Source organism: Mustela lutreola, chromosome 16, assembly GCF_030435805.1.
Source record: "Mustela lutreola isolate mMusLut2 chromosome 16, mMusLut2.pri, whole genome shotgun sequence".
Classification (NCBI taxonomy): Eukaryota; Metazoa; Chordata; class Mammalia; order Carnivora; family Mustelidae; genus Mustela; species Mustela lutreola.
Genome location: NC_081305.1, coordinates 49125575 through 49148454, shown reverse-complemented (window position 1 = coordinate 49148454; position 22880 = coordinate 49125575). Strand labels below are relative to the sequence as shown.

The following is a 22880-nucleotide window of genomic DNA, read 5'->3' as shown; positions in this document are numbered from 1 at the left end:
ATAGGTTTATAATTTTGTTTTTATGTTTATATATTTAGTTTGTTTTAAAATTATTTTTTCTTTTTTTTTAAATTTTTATTTTTTTAAAAGATTTTATTTATTTATTTGACAGACAGAGATCACAAGTAGGCAGAGGCAGGCCTAGAGAGAGGAGGAAGCAGGCTCCCTGCTGAGCAGAGAGCCCAATGTGCGGCTCAATCCCAGGACCTTGGGATCATGACCCAAGCCAAAATCAGAGGCTTTAACCCACTGAGCTACCCAGGCACCCCAAGATTTTTTTTAAGTGATCTCTGTACCCAACATGGGGCTCAAACTCACAACCCCAAAGTCAAGAGTCGCATGCTGCATGGACTGAGCCAGCCAGGAGCCCCTATTTATTTAGAGTTTTAATGTTTATGTAGTTTATGTTTATAGTTTTTAAAATATATTTTACATAAATACAGGTTTTGCATATAAATTTTATACATAAACATGTTTTCTTTATATATACATTTTATATATAAATGTGTTCATTGTTCAAGCTTTATTTAGCTGTATACAGTTTTATATTATAACACTCACAAACACACATGCATATGATGTCACAATCAACCGTGTAAATTTCCAGTAGTGATCGGAGAAGTAAAATATAGGTCTGTGGGAAACAGAGGAGCCTGATCCTCAGTCATCGGTCGGTCATCAGAGGACAGGAAGTTCTGTCTGTCTGCCTAGTTGCACAATCATACAGAATATACTAGGCTGGCAGAAAGGTGTAGGTAAGAGCACCTTTTATATAGGACATTCAACAAAATGCAATGATTTCCAAGAGTGTGCCTGTGTCTGCCGGTCAGAAACACCGACAGCCTCCTGTCTGGCTCCAGACCATGAGAAATAAATTCCTGCAGTTCATGAGGTATCTAGTTTAGTTCCAGCAGCCCAGTCTTTGCAGATTAAGTAACATAGTATCAATTTTCCCCACTTTTTAAAAAATGATTAACTTGTTTGTGCCCTTAAATATCCTTAAATATGAGTTGTTTTCTTCGAACAGCATGGGATTTTTTGGTGTGCCCAGGTTGTTGGTGTCTGCCTTCTGGCTGAAACACTCACTCACTGTACGTGCAGTATAGGTGCTGACGTGTTCGGATTTAAAGCCGACTCTGCCATTTGCCCCACCTGCACGGTGGCACTATACACTGAGGAGATTAGAGGAAAACGACAGTCGTCGTAAAGTAGAGGAGAGACAACAGTTTTGACACACATGACTGTGTGACGGGGGGGCTGTGGGAGGATGGAACGTGGAAATAGTGAACGCTATGGTACTCATTAGCGCAGTGGCCCAGATGTGTTTGCTTAAGAATGTTTTGGGCAAGCAGTAATTTCTCCTGCTGATCTGCCCAGGACAGGTGTAAAGAAACCAAGTGTGTGACTGCAGATTTCAATGGCGACACGTGGTGGACACCTGACTGATACTCTAAAACGAGTGAGTTTTTTGTGGTTTTTTTTTTTGACGATTTTATTTATGTATTTGACAGAGATCACAAGTAGGCAGAGAGGCAGGCAGAGAGTGAGGAGGAAGCAGGCTCCCCGCTGAGCAGAGAACCTAGTGCGGGGCTGATTCCAGGACCTTGCCTGAGCCAAAGGCAGAGGCTTTAACTGAGCCACCCAGATGCCCCTAGTGAGTTTGTTTTTATCACACAACAAAACGTCTCAAAATAGGCAGCTGTTATCCTTGCCTCAAAGGCTCCGTGAGTCTGTGCCTGGGAAGAGCTGGCATGAGAGACTATACGGGCCTTCTCTTGGGCTAGAGGGCAGCAAGTCCTCTCAGACAAGAAGCAGATGCTACATGTGACGGCATATCTGTAGGACTCTCTTCTATCAGAGAAAGAGACATCCTTTCTTTCCTTTCAATCCTCCAGAACGCTTTCTTCTATAGTTCTGAGGTGAGAAACGAAGGCAGAAGAAAAATTATTGAATTTCCTTATTACTTACAGCCCACTGACAAGTCCTGGAAAAAGGCAGAGTGACATTCCTCTAGGAACTCAGCTGCCAGGATGTTGACACTTTGCTAAGTGTAAAAGGAAATTCCACTAGACCCCCCCCCCCCCCATCCTCTAAGTCTCCTTTAATATATAAAAATTCTGTTGGAGGCCGCCTGGGTGGCTCAGTTGTGAAGCTAAGCTTCTGCTTTTGGCTCAGGTCATGATCCTGGAATCCTGGGATTGAGCCCTGCACTGTGCTCCCTGCTCAGTGGGAAGCCTGCTTTTCCCTCTCCCCACACTCCAACCCCCGCGTTTGTGTTCCTGCTCTCACTGTCTCTCTGTCAAATAAATAAAATCTTAAAAAAAAAAATTCTTTTGGAAACTTCTTTTATCTCTACATAGACCCCCTCAAATACATGTTGGCATTCATCTCCGGGCGTATGACCCACCAATGTAGATCTGAAGGGTCTCATGACTCAGGTTTTATTAGACGGTAATAAATGGCCTTTTTGTAACAATAGTTAGCCCTTTGAAAGTCCTGAAAATCTTGCTTCCAAAATTCTGTAGAGACTTACACTATTCCTAACCCTCTTCCAACTTGAAAGTATATAATAAGCCACTCCTCCTGACCCCAGTGTAGTAGCTCTTTCCTTCCTTCCTATTTTTTTTTTTTTAAGATTTTCTTTAATTTTGAGAAAGAGAAGAGAGCATGATTTGGGGCAGGGGCAGAGGGAGAAGCAGGGAGCCCAGGGAAGCCAATTCCAGGACCCTGGGACCATGACCTGAGCCAAAGGCAGATGTTTCAGCCACTAAACCAGCCAGGCACCTCCCCACCCACCCCCAGTGCGGCTCTTTCTGCCACAGGTCCTGTGCCCCATGCTTTAATAAAACCACCTTTTTGCACCAAAGACGTCTTAGGAATTCTTTTTTAGACATTGGCTTTGAGCCCTCCCATCTTTCCTACATCAATCTCCACGATTGTGGATACCACCTCTATTAGTTATGATTCTACTATTTTATACCAGCTTGGCAAAATTCTTGCACATAATAGAAACTAAAGAATATATTGAATAAATAAAAGAATAAATGAAATACTAAAGTGGCTTAAGATCAAGCTCTAGAATATCATTGTGACTTTGTGCCAGAAATTTCTGGCTTGAACCCAGAGCTCTCAAAATTTCATTTGTTAAGAAATTGCACAGTCTCTCAATCTCAGGTTTGTATGCTTAAACTATCAGGATTTATTTATTCATACCTTCATTCCCAAATTCACTTAGCAGCCTCAGGGCCTGTAGATACCCCCCCCACCCCAGTGAACTCCTAAGGGAACTCGCCTTCCCCAACAGCAGGTGTTAGCTTCAAGGTGTCAGTCAAATTCCAGAGGCCAGCAAGAAACCGACAGAACAAAAGACACGGAATGGACTGTGGGCCTGGTTCCGGTACAAGCTTGTTGCCTTCCACACATTCACAGGATTATTGGGAGACGGCTGCCTCATTCAGAGAAACGGGCAGACCAGGGCCTTACCAGGATTTAGGACATCTCAGCCCTGGCCCTCTGGTTTCTCTATAGCCATGCAGTGTCCAAATTCATAAAGCTCTCTTCGGTGCATGGCTTCCCAAACTTTCCCACCAAAGTTTCCCTAAACAGCAGAAAGAATGATACTCACTCTTGGGAGGTGATCTAAGGAAAACACAGAACTGCCAGATTGCAGGTTTTCTTGATTTTCTTGGCCATCCCCTTTGTTCCAGCACCACCAGGTGTGCAGAAGAATCTTCCTGTTCAAGAAGCAGCTTCCTCCAAGGAAAAACCCCTGAAGGGGTGAACAGGACAGGGGTTTTGAAGTCCCCAGGGCCTGGATTCGGAAATCAGCTCTGACCTTTGCTAGCCCTGCTCCTTTGGGTGAGTACTTTCCTAATCTCCTTGTGCCTCCATTTATGCACCTGGAAACCAGAGATTTCAGTTAGAAACAACTCTGAGTAGGGTAAAGGATTAAATAAAACCTTAAGTGTGGGATTCCTGGAGGGGTTCGTCGGTTGGGGATCTGCCTTCAACTGAGGTTACCATCTTGGGGTCCTGGGATGGAGTCCCACACTGGGCTCCCTGCTAGGGGGAGTCTGTTTCTCTCTCTCTCCGTCTCTCTCTCCCCCTTCCTTTTTCCACCCCCATTCATGTACTCTCTTTGATACATAAATAAAATCTTAGAAAAACACAATACAAAAACAAACCTTAGGTGGAAAAGACACTTTTGACCAGGGACTGTGATGTGTTAGGTGCTAGCAGCAGGGGTGGTAGTAAAAGTCCTAATAATCATCTCTGGTAACTGCTATTTTCATATCACCACTGCTTTGTCACACAATCGGAAATCCAAGAATTAGTCCCTCACACATTCCCTCTTAGTATCTAGCCCCGGGAACTCGTTCATTCATCCGGTCAGGCCAGCGCAACCACAAACCCTGGATTTGCACCAAACAGGCTGCAATACCGCGCTTTGCAGTAAGAAGTAGGTCCTTGTCCTTTGCCCCTTCCTGGCGCTGAGCTCCCCAAACCGTTGGAATTCCTAAGGGAGGAGAGAGTGAAGGGTGTCTTTTGTCATGTTAAAGGCACCGCAGTGTGGGAGTGGGGGGTGGGGGGAGGGACAAGGGACTCCTGGGGTGGGGGCTGTGGTCAGGGGAGCCAACCAAGTGACTAGAGGGCTCGAGCTTTCACTCCCACCCCCCCAGCTCTGTGGAAGGAAGAGGGGCTGGAAACTGAGTCCAGTCACCAACGGCCATGCCTACGTAAGGAAGCCTCTGTCCGGGCCCTCCAGGCTGGCGAACACGCGGAGGCTCCGCCACGGCCGAAGCCGGGAGCCCAGTCCCGCGGACTCCGTCCGGCCGTTTTAGGACGGCTGGCGACCTAGTGAGTGGACGTTTATCCGAACCGCGTGCACCGCTCTTCGCGTGTTGGTCGAACCCGGAGAGGCGGGTCACGGGAACCTCCGACGGGTGCACTGGGTGCTGTTGTCAGGTCGGGGTGGGCGCGGGCCCGGGCACTGGGCTCCTAACCGCGGGCGTCAGAGTCGTCCCGGCCCCTGGGTCGGAATCAGGCTGAGCGGAGGAGCCCGCCGGGGTCAGAGGACGGTCTGAGGGTGGGGAGAAGAACGGAGCCTGCACACGCGGTCCCAACGGTGGTTTCACACGCGTCCTTACACGAGCGCGCGCCTGTACAAACGCAGCCTCTGTGCACGCGCACTGCCCCACAGCCGCAAGGGCCGGGACCCAGGGTCAGGTGGGAGCTCAGCTCAGCTCCTAGGCCCCACGAATCCGTGTCACAGCTGCTCTGCCTTCGTGCGAAAGCAGGCAAAGTCCGCACGTTTGCGGGACGCACGCACGCCCCGAGACACACACAACGACCCACCCTGCGCCTCCCGCTCGCAGACGACCAGGCGCTGGGTTCGCGACCGCAGCGCACGCCCCACACTTCTCAGACCCCCAACCGCGAAGGGGGCGGGGCCTCGGGCACCGCCGCTGCGCTCGGCCGTGACGTCATCGCGCGCCGCAGGAGCTCCCGGGAAACTTGGGCTGCGGGCTGGGGAGACGCCACGCGAAGGATCCTGGGGTTCTTCGTTCTACGTAGGCGCCAGTGGGATTCCCTGCGGGCCTGGAGGAGCATCCCTCCTCCGTCCCTCCCGCGGGTCCTTTCGACTGCGGCCTGACAGATCTCTGCCAGCGCAAGCCCGGGTCCCTCAATCGCACGTTTTGGGCCTGGCCCTCCGGGGACGCTCCGCGCGGCGCCCCAAAGGCCCCGAGGACGTGCATTCTGAGCTCGCAGTGCGCACGCGCGAGTGCGCGCGGCAGCACCCGCGGGTGAGCCCTGCAGTGCGAAGTGGAGGGCGCTGGGTCGAGAAGCCCCCGGACGGGCATCTGCGGGTGTGCACGCGATGAGGGTGGCCAGCCGCGGAGGCTGGGTTTGGGTCAATGGATCACGGAAAGACTGCGCCTGAGGGCGTCAACGTAACTTAGCGGAAGGAGCGAGTCCGCGCACCGCGCGGTAGGGTCTGGTGTGCGCGGCCCCGTGTGAAAGATGGGATGGTGCAGGGGCGGGGCCTGGCGCGGCGCGTGCGGCAGCGCCCCCAGGGCCGCTCTGATTGCGCGGCAGTGCTTACGTACGTGCCTTGCGAGGGCGGGAGGGGGGGTGTGGGGCTCAGGCCAGCCTGTGGGAAGGTCCCGGGAGAGGCGAGTGAGCGCGTGCGCGCCGCGTGGCTTTGTTTAGGGGCGGGGCTGGAAGTTCTTGGGGACGCCCAGTGGGCGGGCCGGCGGCTGGTCTACGTGTTGCTCGTGTGAGGGGGCGGGGCTGGCGGTGCGTCTGGGGTTACGGAGGAGAGTGCGCAGGCGCGGCCGGGCGCGGGATGCTGCGCAGATTTTGGAGTGGGCGCTACCGGGACGCGATCCCTGGGGACTGAGGTGAGTGTGAATGCGTGTCTGTAAAGTGGTGAAGTTGTGCGGGGTCGCGGGGCGGTGCGAGGTTGTGAGGAGGTGCAGGGTGGTAGGTCGGGGCTGGCGCGGGGTCGTGACGCGGCGCGGGGTGGCAGGTCGGGGATGGTGCCGGGTCAAGGGCCCGGGACGGTGGGGGGGGGCGTGACGCGGGGCTCGAGCTACGCGCCCGGGGCTGCGTGCACGGTGGTGGCCGGCACTGTTCGGGATGCGTGGTGGCGGCTGCGTGCGGGAGACGGACGGCAGGTGTGGGAACGGGCGCGTGTCCCGGACCGTGGGCTTCCCTGTGCGGGGCGGGGCGTTTGGGAGCGGGGAGCGGACGAGTGCAGGCGGCACGGAGGCTCCTGTTGGCGGAGCGCGTTCGTGTGCTGCCTCAGACCCGGGGGCCGGTGCTCGCCGTGTGGGACGCCTGTGGGGTTACATTGGCGTATCTGCCCCGACGGGAGGGTTCTGCGCGGCTGCGCGTGCTGCCCGCCCGGCTGGGGTAGGAAGGAGGCCGGAGTGCCCTTCGGTGAGAGGGAGGGCGCGCGAAGCCAGCCAGTGACACGGGTGCGACCCCGGCGCAGAGCTGTGGGTGCCGTGGGTCGTAGCGCTGGGTGTCGTGTGAGGTTCGGGGGTGGAGGTAGGGTCGCGGTGCTGAATGCTGGGGAGGCTTCGGTCTCAGAGCCTCAGAGGAAGGCCCCATGGTGGAGCACGGTGCTCCCGGTAGCGCAGCTACCTCAGTGTGTAGGGGAAGGGAGAGCATGGCCCAGTGGCCTCGGGGACCGCTGGCTGCGGGGGCCTCTCCTCTCCTTTCTAACGGGGGACTCCAGGTTCCGTCACTCACCACTCGTGCAACTTCCAGAGAGGTTTTGGAAATCCACTTCTCCTCGTTTCTCTTCCCACGCAGGGATGGTAGTAGTAGTGATTTTAGCCTTGTGGACGGTGAGGAACATGTAAGTTGAGTGTTTGATTATTAAATAATGACCCCCAAGGATCTCACACCCACCTAGAGAGCAAGATCCAGGGGAAGAATAGCAGAAGTTGAGCCAGAGCTAGGGTTTTGGAATCATATAAAATAACCCTAAAATCTAGGCTAGATAGGTTCAGAATTCTCTGGTCGGGGTCCTGGGAGGGCAGTAGTGGGGTGTGGGAGGGGAGACTAGGAGTCCTGGATCTTCCAGAATGGAGATGTCTCGAGGGAGCCTGTGAGCTGAATATCCTGGGTTGGGAAGTAGCAGGGCCCAAGTAGTAGTATTTCCCAATGACACAGGAATTGGAGATGTTTCTGTGTCAGACCAGGGTTTCTCATTCTTTGCATTGTGGATATTTTGGGCCAGGGAATTTTTTTGTTTAGGGGTGTGTGTGTGGTGGGGGGGGAGGGCCTGCCTGTTGTAGGATGTAATTTAGCCTTATCCCTAGTGTCTACACACCAGATGGCAGCAGCACATCCCCCTCCTCTACAGGCTGTGAAAGCAAAAATGTTTCCACACATTGCCAGGTGTCCCCTGATGGGCAGAGTCACCCCAGTTGAGAACCACTGGTGTATAGGGCACACCATGGACTTTACTAAAGTGTGAGGATAGGTAGGAGAGTTGGGGGGCTGGAGGAGAGAGGTGATAAAGGGATGATGATCTCTAGGTGAGATAGTGTCTGTGGTCTGCAGTCTGAGTGGGCTCTGAGAGTCATCACTTACTTTGTGGTGTAGTGGCCTGCCATGGGTCAGGCACTGTGCTAGTTAACTGGCTAGACCGATTGCAGTTCATCTGGAGTGTGCATTTGATAGGAAGACAGTTCAGTTTATATTGAGCAGTCATAAGTGGTTGGAGAAATACAGCAGGGTGAAGGGATTATGGCTTAAGCACAGGATCAACACACAGATTTCCCATCTCATTCAACCCCAAAGCTGGAAAGGGCCACCAGCAGTGACTTGGTGGTATCCTTTGATCAGGGAATCCAAGAGTTTGGCTTTGAGCTTATCACAGACTTTTCTCCTTCAGCACTAAGGTCTGTGTTTGGGGCCGGGGCAGGGGTGGATCTGATCTTTTGCCCTGGCTCCTGAGGCTCATAGATACTGGCATAATGGTCCTAAACTATGGCTTCTTGGGGCTCCGAGGTTGCTCAGGTTAAACATCTGCCTTTGGCTCAGGTTATGATCTGGGGATGCTGGGGTTGAGCCCCATGTGAGGCTCCCTGCTCGGCTGAGAGCCTGCTTTTCCTTCTCCTGCTCCTCCTCCCTCTTGTGCTCTGTCTCTCTCTCCCACGTAAATAAATAAAATCTTTAAAAAATAAAATGAACGATGACTTCCTATTAGCATCACCTTGGAAAGTTTTTACTTACTCATTTTTTTTTTTACCTATTTTTTTAAAGATTTTATTTATTTTACAGACAGAGATCACAAGTAGGCAGAGAAGCAGGCAGAGACAGAGAAGGGGAAGTAGGCTCCCTGCTGAGCAGGGACCCCCGATGCGGAGCTCCATCCCAGGACCCCGAGATCATGACCTGAGCCGAAGGCAGAGGCTTAACCCACTGAGCCACCCAGGTGCCCCTTTACTTATTTTTTTAAAGACTTTATTTGGGGTGCCTGGGTGGCTCAGTGGGTTAAAGCGTCTGCCTTCGGCTCAGGCCATGATCCTGGGGTCCTGGGATTGAGCCCTGCATCAGGCTCTCTTCTTCAGTGGGGAGCCTGCTTCCCCCCTCTCTCTGTGTCTGCCTGCCTCTCTGCCTACTTGTGATCTTTTTAAAAAAAAAAAAAGATTTTATTTATTTGTGAGAGAGAGCACGTGCACCCTGCTTGCATGAGCCAGGGGAGGGAGTAGGTTAAGGCAGAAGGCGAGGGAGAAGCACTTAGCCATTTTCCTATTGATGGGTATTTTGGTTATCTCCAGTCTGTTGGTAATTTGTATTTGGGAAGCACTGGCACTGCTCTAAGTGTGTTACGTGGTTTTATTCATTTAATGTTCCAAACAGCTCTTTGGAGTCATTGTTACTTGCCCCATTTTCCAATTGAGGAAGCAGAGGCCTAAAGAGGACATGAGAGTTCACCCAGAGAAGGGTTGCAGAGTTAGAAGTTGAGCCCAGACAGCCTCCAGGCTCATGCCCTTAACTGTAGAACCTTAAGTGCCTATTCCTACAAGTCTTGCCACAATGAATACCTTTGTGTGTAATTTTATCCACATGCAAGGACTTCCAAACACAGTACCAGAAATGAGGTTTACTGTGTTAGAGGGGATGTGTACCTTCAATTTTCAAAGATTTGCCAAATTACCCTCCACTGAGGTTGTGCTAGTTTCTCTCCTGCCTGCACTGTATGAGAATTCTACCCACAGCCTTCTGAGTGGGTTTCAGGCTTCCTTGGTCTTTTGGATGTGTGGTGTATACTGAGATAAAAGGGATAAGGAAGGTGAGGAATTACTGTGTGCCTCTTGCTGAGGATAGTTTCTGTAAAGGTAGTGCATGTAAACTTCCTAACAGCTAAGGATTTTCTTTACCCCGATATTTGGCAGATGCAAATTTTGAATCCAGAATTATCTAATATCAAACTGCTGTTCCTTCCTCCCCAGCAGTGCTGAGTTTCTCAGAGAAAATTTTTCTGTGGGCAAGAATTGTGGTTTTCTAATTTGGGGTTAGTGCAAACAGCATTGAGAAACCACAAGATGGACACGATTCTACTTCATGCAATAATCTGTTCTACCTGAGGAATTGGAAGGGAAAAGCCAAGGGATGTAATTAACTGATAAATAGTTTAAAGTAGGATATTTTTATCAATACAAGCTCAGATTTATTATGATGTAGGATGCCAGTCATGTGGATGTTTGAAAATGAAGCAGAATCAACCAGCAGAACTTTTCTATAATGATAAAGCTGCTTTGGGTTCTGTTCTGGACCACAGAACTGGGCATTACCATTACAGTTTGGGACTGTTAGTCAAAAGTAGGAGAACTCCCAGACAAAGAATGCAGCTTTGTCCTAAGAGACTTTGTGGTATTGGAGTGCTGGGCCTGGTTCACACTAGATCATAAACCTTTCCCCAGTTCTGTGCTCAGTGATGTGAGTTTGGTAGCTTGCAGTGGGGCCCTTAGGGGCGTGTTTACACCATGGAAATTGGCAGGTCCTACAAATCACCCAGATAACCCTGCCCTGGAGTTTAATGCGGAGAGAATTCAGGCCTCTGAAGACTTTGGGTAGGCCCCTTTGTCTACTTTCTGCATGAGGGTAGCCTTGCTCAGCACAGTCACAGAATGGAAGGCCAGACCACTTGGTTGGTCACTGAGTCACAGCTCCTCAACCTTAACATGAATCTCCCCAAGTCCTGTAGCCAGTCTGATATAACAAAGGTAAACGTCTCGTAACTGTGGTGCCATACTGATGTCGCTTAAACCCTGCCAGAGTGGACAGCAGGGGTATTTCACGTATAGACTCCTGTGTCACACCAAGAGGGCAGATTGTGCTGCATGTTGGTATGGGCTCAAGCCTAGGTGCCATTACTTAAACCTTTGTGGCAATAGGCAGGTCCATGTTGAGGTTCCTTTTTTGCTCTAAAGATGGAAGAAGATCATGTGATTTATTTAAAATATCTAGTACAGGGGTGCCTGGGTGGCTGGCTCAGGTTATGATCTCAGGGTCCTGGGATTGAGCCCCGCATCAGGCGTCTTGCTCAGTGGAAGTCTGCTGCTCTCTCTGCCCCTCCCTCATTTGTATTCTTTTTCTCTCAAATAAATAAAATATTTTTTAAAAATTTTTAAATAAAATATCTCGGGGCATCTGGGGGTTGCTCAGTTCAGCATCTGCCTTCAGCTCAGGTCATGATTTAAAGGTCCTGGGATTGAGCCCCACCTTGGGCTCCCTGCTCAGCGGAGAATCTGCTTCTCCCTCTCTCTCTCTGACTGTCCTCCCCGCTTATGCACTCTTTCTCTGTCTTAAATGAAAAAAAAAAATTTTTTTTTTAAAAACCTTGTACTTTATTAGCCACAGAGGTGATGCCATTCCCCAGGGATGAGCGTATTCTACACGCACACCTGAGCACTTCCCCAGAGCACGGGGGCAGCGCAGTGACTCAGCCTTTCCTAGACTCGCAGCCCACAGCACTGGCCCCATCCCACCCTAACAACAACAATAATGATAAATTCAGCTGCCCTTTGAGCACTGACCATGATACTAGTATCCCACCCAAAGAACTGCACTCAGGTTGAAGAGGTCCCTCTTTGAAGAAGTGAAGAAGTGAAGGCACCACACCATGGCACTTGGGGTGTGCACGTAAGTGGATGGAGACAGATGGTAGCGCCAGATGGACTAAACAAACAAGTTACATAGTGTTTTGGGGAAGGACTCAGTCTTTCCCCATGTGTGTCCTTTACTCACATATAGCATGGCCCTTCTTATACCAAATGTGTGAGGTTTTTTCCTCATGAGGCAATTTTTCAACAGCAACTGGGCGTCCTACAATTTAACTCAGTTCTAACCACCCTGTCTCCCTGGAGATAGTGCATGATCCCATGGGTTTAGGACTCAATCCCATGAGACTGCCCCTCTACTTCACAGACCAATCACAATAGTAGATCCCAGGCTACCCACAAGTTCTGTCCAACATGCTCCAAATCAGAAGTTCCCCGTCTCCTCCAGTTCAACTGATTTGCTGGAGCAGCTCATAGAACAGAGTGGAAACATATTTGCCAGTTTAGTAAAGGCTATGTAGAGGGTACAGATGAAGAGCTACATAGGTGAGCTATGTAGGTGAGGTCTGGGCAGGTACCAAGTGTGGGAGCTTCTGTCCCTGTGGATTTGGGGTGTGCTGCCCTTTCAGCATGGATGTGTTTACCAGTGTGAAAGCTCTCCAGACCCCATACTATAGGGATTTTGTGGAGGCTTCCTCTTGGAAGCATGATCAGTCATTAATTCCATTTGCAGCTTCTCTCCTGGAAGATGCCGGAGTGAGGTGGAAATTTCAAGCTTCTACTCATGGCTTGGTCTTTTCTGGTGACCAGACCCTGTCCAGGAGCGACCCAGAGTCACCTCTTTAGAACAAGAGACGTTTCTAGTGTTCTTATCACTGACAAATTTATGAGGGTTTTAGCAGTTCTGTGCTATCAAGGAAGGGGTCAGAGACCAATATATACCTTTTTTATTCTCTCAGTCATAGAGCATTAGTGATCAGAGTTATGAAGAAGAGAGAAGTCAAGGCTGGACAAGAGAGACTGAAGAGTGATCGGTAGAGGGTGAGCGGCAGGTTGCAGTGTTACTAGAAGGGTTAGGGTGAGACTGGCAGAGAAGTAAGATCGGAGCATAGAGCAAAATGAGTGAGGAACTGAGGCAGGGCTGTGGTAGCACATTCGGGGACTGTCAAGGAGGGCTGCATGAGGAAGGAGAGAGAGGCAGGACCTTCATTCAACTTCTGTTAATCTTCATGACAATTCCAGGAGTTCTGTATTGTTCTCATTAAGGAAAGAAAATGGTAGAGAGGTTAAGTAACATGGCCATGGTAGCACACCTAAATGAAAAGAGTTACCACACCCAGGTAGTCTGACTCCAGCATAATGTGTTTACTTGTTTTTTTTAAGATTTATTTATTTTAGAGAGTGTGAGAGAGTGAGTATGAAAGAGTGTGGGGAGAGCAGTGCTAGAGGGAGAGAATTTCAAGCAGACTCCCTGCTGAATGTGTAGCCTGATGTGGTGTTTGATCTCACAACCCAGAGATCATGACCTGAACCAAAATCAAGAGTCAGACTCTTAACGGACTGAACCACCCAGGTGCCCTCAGAGTGATGTGTTTAACACAGCCTTTTCCTCTGACCTAGAGGGTTAGCAGGGTATCTGGGTTAACCTCAGCTTGAATCCTGGCTCTGCCACTTTCCACCCTATGACCTTGAGCAAGTTATTCCCACTCTGTGCTTCATGTTCCTCATCTGGAAATGGTGTTAGTGGAGTGAGGATTAAATGATGGTCTTCCTAAAGTAACACCTTGCATGTTTAAGCACTCAGTATTCATTTTAGTATTAGTCTTAGTTTTATTACTATTGCTTACTACTAATGCTTTTCTCTTTGTAAAGAGGAAAGCATGATAAACTAAATGTTCTTCTGACTGGATTCCTTTAAGCAGTATAGGGTGATCTTAGGACTTGCATTTGAACTAAAACATACCCATTCTCAAATTCTAAACATAATTATGGCCTTGGTTTCATTTGGCTTCCCTAACTCCACCCTCAAGAGAGGAAAAAAAAGAATCTGTAGAGAGAAATATTCATATTTCCATATTCAAGACTGTATGCAACTGTACCTTTTTCATAGAAAAATCACCAAAAGGGCCTTGGTGGCTAAGTTGTTAAATGTCTGCCTTTGGCTCAGGTCATGATCCTGAAGTCCTGGGATTGAGTCCCATATCAGGTTCCCTGCTCAACAGGGAGTCTGATTCTCCCTCTGACCCTTAAACCACTTGTGTTCACTTGTGCTCTCTCTCAAATAAATAAATAAAAAATAGAAAAGAAAAATCAAAAGATTTTTATGACATATTCACTATTGCACTGTTGTTGGCACTGAAGTATGTTGATGGCATTCTTTAGAGGTATGTGCTGAACCATGTAGACATGAATTTTGATTGTGTTTATAATTTTGAAATGATTGCAGAAAAAAAGGAAAATGTTAACATTTGGTGGAAAAGGAATCAGCTGTTCATGATACTATTCTTTTCTCTACATTTCAAATTTTTCAAAAAGGGGATATATAAAGTACACTCCATTTCTGCCTTCTGTAGACCCTGGCCTTCTCCAAAAGACAAATTTAGAGAGCTAAAGTCACTGCTAGCAGAAATGTTTCTCTATAAGATGATGTTGACATAAAATGTCAGCCCAGTTTCATCATGCCAGGAAGCATTGGACTGGTTATTGATTTAGTCAGCAAGTATTTCTTGAGCACTCCACTGTGCAGATATATTCTCAGCTCTCAGGATAACAGTGAATGAAACAGTCAAGGTAGCTTGCTCTCGGGGAGCCCAAGTCAAGGTGGGGGAGATTGTCCCCACACAAATACAAACGTAAGCTGTTCTAGGGAGGCAGGTTGTGCTATGAAGAAAATGAGGCAATTGAAAGGTATAGACTCCAGTATAGAGCAGTGTTATCCTGTGGAAATGTAATGCAAGACATAAATTTTCAATTTTCTAGCAGCCACATTGAAAAAAGTGGAAAGAAACAATCGTTACAGTTAATCTTAGCACATTTTATTTAATATATCCTAACCATCAGTTTGTGATCTATATAAACAAAAATAGGAAATATTTTATATTTTTTCATACTAAGTCTTTAAAATCTGTGTTTTACACATGCAGTACACTTCAGACACTTAATTTTTACTGTTTGATCTGTATTTATTTATTTATTGAGAGAGAGTGCACAAGCAGGGGGAGAGAGAAAGGGAGAAGCAGACTCCCCGCTGAGCAGGGAGCCCGATATGGGACTCAGTCCCAGGACCATGGGATCATGGCCTGAGCTGAAGGCAAACATTAACCAACTGAGCCATGTAAAGGGTACAGATGAAGAGCTACATAGATGAGGTCTGGGCAGATAGCAAGTGTGGGAGCTTCTGTCCCTGTGGATTTGGGAGTGTGCTCAGGTGCCTCTTGATCTGTATTTAAATTTCATAAAACTTATCATTGGAAAAATAGATTCACATACCCAGTTATTTCAAACATTCTTCAGAGTTCTACAGTAATTAAATCGAGGATCAGTTTTTAATTTTAGATTTAATTTTAACTTGTTGATTTTAATATTTATTATTTTATTAAGACTTTAGTAATAAATTAATTGAAACTAAATAGCATTAAACACTCTGTTGCAGTAGCCTTATTTTCAGAATTCACTAGTTACCAGTAGCTAATGCATATATAACAGCATAGGTGCAGAGTGACGCAGTGATAGAGGGGCCTAGTCCATCCCACCAAATTTCAATGTCGGATTTACACATAACCTGCCTGATGAATTGCCTCTTCAGCTCTTGCATCCCCTCCACCTCTCATCAGCATCCACAGTGTACTCACCACAGAGCCACTCATCAAATTTTGTTAAATGTTAAGTCACATACTCCACTCCTCAGACTCCTGCTCCCTCAGTGATGTCTTATCATGCTTAGGATCAGTTCCAGACCACTCACAACCCCTTTGTGTTGTGGCCCCTCCTGAGCTCAATCATCTCAGAGTTCTCCATGTCATAATTCTCCATCTCACTTGTTCTGCTTAAGCACACCATTTACTTTCCTCCACACACCAAGTACACACCTGTTGCAGGGCCTTTGCGCCTGTTGTACCTCTACCCAGAATGCTCTTTCCCAAGCATCGAAATGCCTGACACTTGTACTACAGTCACACCTCAACTCGGTGTTGCATCCTTGGAGAGGCTTCCCTCAACTACCTCTCCACCCCCAGCGCTGTTTTGGAGGGGGGTTTGTTTTGTTTATATAGCAATGATCTCAGCTGACTCTGTGTTCTATATGAACTTGCCATCCCTGGTGGAGTGTAAGGTACAGGGGAGCTGGTAATTCTGGTCTAACTCTGTTCTTTCCTCAGCACCTGGGACAATGCCTGGCACATAGTAGACATTCACTTGCCTCCTGATCTGGAGCCTTCTGTGATCCTGGGAAGAGAGAGCACTGACTCTGCCCCTTCTCTGAGAAGGGTCAGGAATGCTGCAGAAGATATTCTGACCTCCCTTCATGTGTGTCTGTGCACCTGTGTGTATGTTTGCTTGCGCATGCACGTGTGACTAGGGTGAAGGACCAGGGAGTTCTTACCCTAAATACGCTGGGACTACCCAGAAGGCCCTGTCATCCTCATGACTTTTTTCTTTTCCCACAGCCCCACCTTCTCTGCACTCTGCCCTTCTCCAAATGCGGACCCTCAAGGGGGAGGAAAGGATGCCTGCTGCGCGAGGGAAGTCTAGGTCCAAGGTAAGTAGTCACTGTTCTTGCGGGGAAGTTCCATCTTGTAAGACATAGGTCATTCGCTTTCCTTCCATGGAAGCTTCCTGCCTGACAGAATCCCATCCAAGTTCTGGTCTTTGTTTCCTCCCATCAACCATGGAGGGTAGGAGGATGAGAAGAGTTCCAGCAGCCCATGTAAACACTCAGCGCCCTCCTCTCCTTTTTTCTCAGTGTGCATATGGCTATTTGCCCATTTGTTTAGCATCTCCAGGTTGTGTGCCTCAGCTGTTCCTGGGTAGTGGAGGAGAGCCACCATCATTTCTCAAGGTAGACAGGAGTGCCCAGGCAGCATCTGCTGAGGCAGAGGAGGATTCGAGGTTGTGCTCTAGAGTTAATCTGTTAATGTCTCTTTGTTTTTATGTGTATAGCCCATATTTACAAGGAGGAGCTCTCTCTGATTTCAGAGATTCCACATAACCTTTCATTCAGATTGGGTTCTTTGCAATCAGGCCAGTGAGTCAAGCTTCCGTTAAAAAACACGCTTCACCACTTTAGATGATGAAGTGATTTTCTAAAATAAGCATCTTGAATGTGATTTCTCTAATAAATACTTTTTCCACAAACTTGGCTGCTCAGAACATCACATATTTATGATGCACAGTTTGTGGGTTGGAGATCAGGCACAGTGCAGCATGGCTGCGTCCTCTGCTTTCAGTCTCCCAAGGCTGCAAAAAGGTATTGGCTTGCTGTGTGGACAGACCTGAGGCTCAGGTCACATCTGAGGCTCTTCAGAACTCACTGTTTATTAGCATATTCAGTTTCTTATGCTTTCTTTCTTTCTTTCTTTCTTTTTTTTTTAAGATTTTATTTATTTATTTGACAGACAGAGATCACAAGTAGGCAGAGAGTCAGGCAAAGAGAGAGAGGGGAGGAAGCAGGCTCCCTGCTGAGCAGAGAGCCTGATGTGGGTGGGGCTTGATCCCAGGACTTTGGGATCATGACCTGAGCCGAAGGTAGAGGCTTTAACCCCCTCTTCTGCTTTCTACATGTCCCTTCCCCCATTCCCCCCATCTTCAAGCCAGCAATAGCAGATCAAATCAGGCTTCAAATTTCTGACTTCTTTTCCACTCCCCTCTTCCAGCTGGAGGAAATTTCCCTACTGTTTTGGGTTCCTGTGATCTGCTTAGATAATCCAGGATAATCTCCCTATTTAAGGTCAAGTGATGAGTAACCTTGGTTACATCTACAAAGAACCTTTGGCCCTTTGGCTCTTTAGAGAGTGTGTAATTAGGGGCATTAATCAGAAGCCATATTGCCCAGATTGAACTCCAGGTTCTCCATTCACTAGTTGTGGACCTTCCGTCCATAAGTGACGCTCCCGTCTCTGGGTCTCCCACTTCCTGATCTGTAACATTGCTGTGATTCTCTCACCAGTGCTGTGGTCACTGGTTAACATGAGTCAGTACCTGCAGGGAGCTTAGAAAAATGCCTTTCCTTTGTCAGTGCCCAGTAAATCCAAGTTGTAACTGCTTTCTATGGGACATAGTTTTTAATAATAGCTACATCATATTGTATTGTGTTATGTTTTATTTAATGCACCTGCTGCTCTTGGCCTCAGAAGGTCAAATGTTTCCTGAAGATTCCTGGCACCATAGATCTCCCATGTTTGGGACAAGTTCCTTGTTGTTTCCAGCCATTTGGAAGCATAAACCTGTGGTGAAAGGACATGTGATTTTCTGTTTCAGGTGCCAGTGACATTTGGGGATTTGGCCATCTACTTCTCCCAGGAGGAGTGGGAATGGCTGAGCCCCATTCAAAAAGACCTGTATGAAGATGTCATGTTGGAGAACTACCAGAACCTGGTCTCTGTTGGTAAGACTCTCTCTACCCTGTAATCCACAACCAACCCATTTTGGGACATAAATTAGTCTAGGTAGGAAAACAGAAGCCACAGCAGTTTTGTTTTTTAACAACTGTATTTGTGGGGAGCCTGGGTGGCTCAGTGGGTTAAAGCCTCTGCCTTCAGCTCAGGTCATGATCCCAAAGTCCTAGGATCGAGCCCCATATCAGGCTCTCTGCTCAGCCTGGAGGCTACTTCCTCCTCTCTCTCTCTCTCTCTCTCTCTCTCTGCCTGCCTCTCTGCATACTTGTGATCTCTGTCAAATAAATAAATAAAATCTTGAAAAAAAAAAACCAGTTCTATTTGTATATATATGTTTTACATATATATATGTTATACATACACGTATACATGTTATACATAAAAAGTATATAATTCAGTGGTTTTTAATGTATACACAGAACTGTACATCCATCACCAGTCAGTTCTAGAACATTTTCGTTACCCCAAAAGAAACCCCATATCCATTAACAATCAGTTTTCATTTCCCCTTGCCCACTAATTCCTCCAGATTAGGCAGATACTAATCTGGTTTCTGTCTATAAATTTTTCTTTTCTTGGCCTTTCATAGAAATGGAATCATAAGTATGATTCATAAGGAATCAAAGATCCTTTGTGTCTGGCTTCCTTCACTTAACATTATAGTTTTGAGGTTCATCTACGTTGTAGCATATTATCTGTGTCCCCTTCCTTTTCATGGCCAGTAGTATTCCACATTTTGTGTATCCATTCATCAGTTGATGGGCATTTGAGCAGTTTTTCACTCTGTGACAATTATGAGTGTGCTGCTGTGAATATTAATGTGTGAGTTTCTGTGTGGTTATGTATTTTCATTTCTTCTGGGTATATACATAGGAGTGGAATTGCTGTCATATAGTAATTATATAAGTAACCTTTTGAGGACATCTGGTTGTTTTAAGAGAATTTAAGAGGAGGACTCTACTTAATGGCTCTGATTAAAAGGAAAATAGTAGACAGAGGTAATGCAGAGATGGTAACCGCAGGGTGCAACCACCATCCTTGGGCTAGGGATACAAGGGGAGATTTGGGCGGGGGTGGGGGGTTGTTTAGGACTTAGAGGAAGGGATTCAGACTCCTGAAGGGAGAGGTGTGCTGACTAGTCTGTTTACACTCCTGAAGGGTCAGGATGAGGCTAGTTCTGAGAGTGTGGGGAAAAAAGAAGCAGAATTAAAACCAGCAGAGCCCTGTTGATGGATGCTGACAGGGAGCTTCTGGTGAAGAAGCATGGGTTGCAGAGCCCCAACCCCTGCACACAAAACAGATCAGAGAAGGGTGGGATTGGGAGCTGAAGGGCAGGCAGTAGCTTAATAGCCAGCCTCCGGAGTTTCTTGTCTGATTTTTCAAGAGCATAATTCGCTTTGTAGACTTAGAAATGAGCAGTTCTGCTTGCTGTGACTGAACTTTCCTCCTCCTCCTCCTCTTCCTGCCCTTCACATCCTCTGTGCTCCCTTCGTGCTCCTAAGTCCTCATTCCTGTTGACACGGGGCTTGGCTCTGACGTCTGGGCATCCATGTCGTGCTCAGTTCTGATGTTTTTCTTGAATGTAGGACTTTCCTTTCGGAGGCCAAATGTGATCACCTTGCTGGAGAAAGGGAGAGCGCCTTGGATGGTGGAGCCAGTGAGGAAGCGCCGGGGCGTGGGTGAGTGACTGAGAATCTAGAATCGAGGCTTTCGTGTCACTGTCGTAAGCATACCCCCAATCCTGAGAGGGTGGCCTCTTGGAGATGTTTGCAAACTGCCAGTTTCCATACCTTAAAGGCTCCAGGCCTGTAAAGAATAAATTCTAGGGACGCCTGGGTGGCTCAGTTGGTTAAGCAGCTGCCTTCGGCTCAGGTCATGATCCCAGCGTCCTGGGATCGAGTCCCACATCGGGCTCCTTGCTCCGCAGGGAGCCTGCTTCTCCCTCTGACTCTGCCTTCCACTCTGTCTGCCTGTGCTTGCTCTCACTCTCTCTCTCTCTTACAAATAAATAAATAAAATCTTTAAAAAAAAAAAAAAAAAAAAAAAAAAAAGAATAAATTCTAGTCTCTTTAGTGTGAGCCCCAGAAGGAGAATAACCAACATTTAATAAACCCTTCCTACGTACCAGACGTGCTTCTGAGTATAGGTTCCTTCCGGTCCTGTGCGGTAAGTACTATTACTGTTCCTGTCTTATATATGAGGAAACCAGGTATCTGAGACGTTCAGTGACTTGCCTAAGGTAGCCCATGTAGGAAGTGACAGCAGAGCCAGGTTTGAACCCCACAGTCTGGTCTCAGAAGCTCAGCTCTTAATGCCTCATCCCCATCTATCATGTTCCCTGCCTCGGCATGTTCCGCTTTCTCTCGTGACAGCATTGCTCATGGTAATTTCACACTTGCATCATTTTCTTCATTCTTTTTTTTTTTTTTTTTTTTTTTTTTTAAAGATTTTATTTATTTATTCGACAGAGAGAGATCACAAGTAGGCAGAGAGGCAGACAGAGAGAGAGAGGAGGAAGCAGGCTCCCTGCTGAGCAGAGAGCCCGATGCGGGACTCGATCCCAGGACCCTGAGATCATGACCTGAGCCGAAGGCAGCGGCTTAACCCACTGAGCCACCCAGGCGCCCCATCATTTTCTTCATTCTTAAAAAAAACCATTTTCCACAACTGTTCATTTTGATTACTTTCTAAAAACTCATTCTCTTTTCTGATATATTTCTCTTTGGTTAGGTTACTTTTACTTACTTATTTTAACAGTTTTCTAACTTTTTTTGTTGTTGTTTTGTTTGTTAAGTAGGGTCCACACCTAGCATGGAACCCAACATGGGGCTTGAACTTATGGCCCTGAGATAGAGTCAGACTCTTAACTGACAGGCACCCCTGAGTTTTTTTAAATTGTAAAAAAATTCATGACATTGAATTTATAGCTTAACCATTTTAAAATGTATAGTTATATATATTCACATTGTTGTGCAACAGATATCCAGAACTTTTCCATCTTGTAATAACTTTTGGAACTGTATTCACAAAACACTAATTCTTCCTCCATCCTTCCACCTAGCCCTTGGTAACCAACTTTCTTTGTATTTATCTGATTTTGATTGCCATGGATCCTTTGTATAAATGGAGTCTTACAGTATTTGCCTTTTTGTAAGTGACTTTGTTTGCTGAGCATAATATCCTTGAGGTTCATCCATGTTGTAGCATGTGACAGGATTTTCCCTTTTTTTTTTAAAAAAAAAGGCTGCATAATATTTCACTGTATATATATCATATTTTTTTAATCCATTTATCAATGCCTATTTGGGTTGTTCTGCTTCTTGCCTACTGTGAATAATGCTCTAATGAACACAGAGTACAGATAGGTATTTAAGATGCCGATTTCAATTTTTTTTGGATATGTACCTGGAGGTGGGAATGGCTGGATCATACCATAATTCGATTTTATTATTATTTTTATCATTATTATTATTTTTTAAATACTTCAATTTATTATTATTTGGGGATCCTCCATACTATTTTCCATAATGGCTGTACCATCTATCATTTCCACCAACAGTATGCAAGTGTTTCAACTTTCTGTCAACACTTGTGATTTTTGGGGTCTTTTTGGTAGTGGCCATCCTTACAGGCATGAGGTGATATTGTAGGTTTGATTTGCATTTCCCTAATGATTAGTGAGGTTGGGCATCTTTTCATGTGTTTATTGGCTATGTGTCTGTCTTCCTTGGAGAAGTGTCTATTCAAGTCCTTTACCCATTTTAAAAAATAGCATTGTTGTTTGTTGATGAGTTACAGTTTTTTATATATTCTATATATCAGTTCCTTATCTGGTGATTTGTAATTATTTGTTCTTATTCCATAGGTTGCCTTTGTACACTATGATTGCTTCCTTTTACTTGCTAATGTAGTCCCATTTGTCTGGAGTTTTTTGTTTGTTTGTTAATTTTTGTTTTTATTTGCGTGTGCTTTTTTGTGTCATATCTGAGAAATCAGTGCCAAATCTAATATCCTAAACCTTTTCCTCCAATGTTTTCTTCTAAGAGTTCAGTAATTTTAGGTCTTACATTTAGTTCTTTAATCTTTTTTTAGTTAATTTTTGTATAAGGTGTAAGGTAAGGGTCCAATCCAAAATCATTCTTTCGCATATAGATAATTCAGTTTTCTTAACACTGTTTGTGGAAGAGACTGTCCTTTCCTCATTGAGTAATCTTGGCACCCTTGTTGAAAATTATTTGATTAGATATGCAAGAGTATATTTCTTGGAGTTCTGTTTTGTTCTCTTGGTATCTTTTTTCTACTACCACACTGTCTTAATTACTGTTGCTTTGTAGCAACATCTGTATATCAAACAATCAGTAGTGTCCAACTAACTGAGCCACCCAGGAGCCCCAAAGTTCTGTTTTATTTTCATTTAGTTCAAAATATTTAAAAATTTCTTTTGTGATTTCATGTGTTATTCTGAAATGCATTATTTAATCTTGATGTAGTTAGGGATTTTCCAGTGATCTTTCTGTTACTGATTTCTAGTTTTAATTTCTCTGTGGTCTAAGAGCATTATGTCATTTCGGTCATTTGTTCAGGTATGTTTTAAGGCTCAGAGTGTGGTCCATCTTGGTGAATGTTCTCTGTGAGCTTGAGAATAATGTGACTTCTCTTTTTGTTGAATGAAGTGGTCTATGGA

General features: G+C 46.5%; 1 protein-coding gene and 1 long non-coding RNA gene across 7 annotated transcripts in view; one reads left to right on the top strand and one right to left on the bottom strand.

Annotated features, from left to right (window-relative positions):
* The window catches only part of ZNF667 (zinc finger protein 667), a 48123-nt gene that overhangs the window by 15621 nt on the left and 9622 nt on the right, over nt 1-22880 (top strand). The window contains exons 1-4 of one of the 6 annotated variants that reach the window (XM_059152345.1): nt 3724-3858; nt 16250-16341; nt 18060-18186; nt 19783-19875. In XM_059152345.1, coding sequence (XP_059008328.1) covers nt 16282-16341; nt 18060-18186; nt 19783-19875 — 280 coding nt within the window. In that variant the 5' untranslated portion in view covers nt 3724-3858; nt 16250-16281. Of the gene's footprint in view, nt 1-3723; nt 3859-5666; nt 5805-5886; nt 5989-6214; nt 6402-16249; nt 16342-18059; nt 18187-19782; nt 19876-22880 lie in introns of those variants that run through there. The other 5 variants (XM_059152347.1, XM_059152348.1, XM_059152346.1 and 2 more) reach the window with 5 other exon arrangements.
* On the bottom strand, nt 50-5321 carry LOC131818216 (uncharacterized). The gene is made up of 4 exons (XR_009348725.1): nt 4737-5321; nt 4185-4516; nt 3626-3899; nt 50-1914 (listed from the first exon to the last, which is right to left on the bottom strand). It is a non-coding gene; the product is annotated as an uncharacterized LOC131818216 (long non-coding RNA).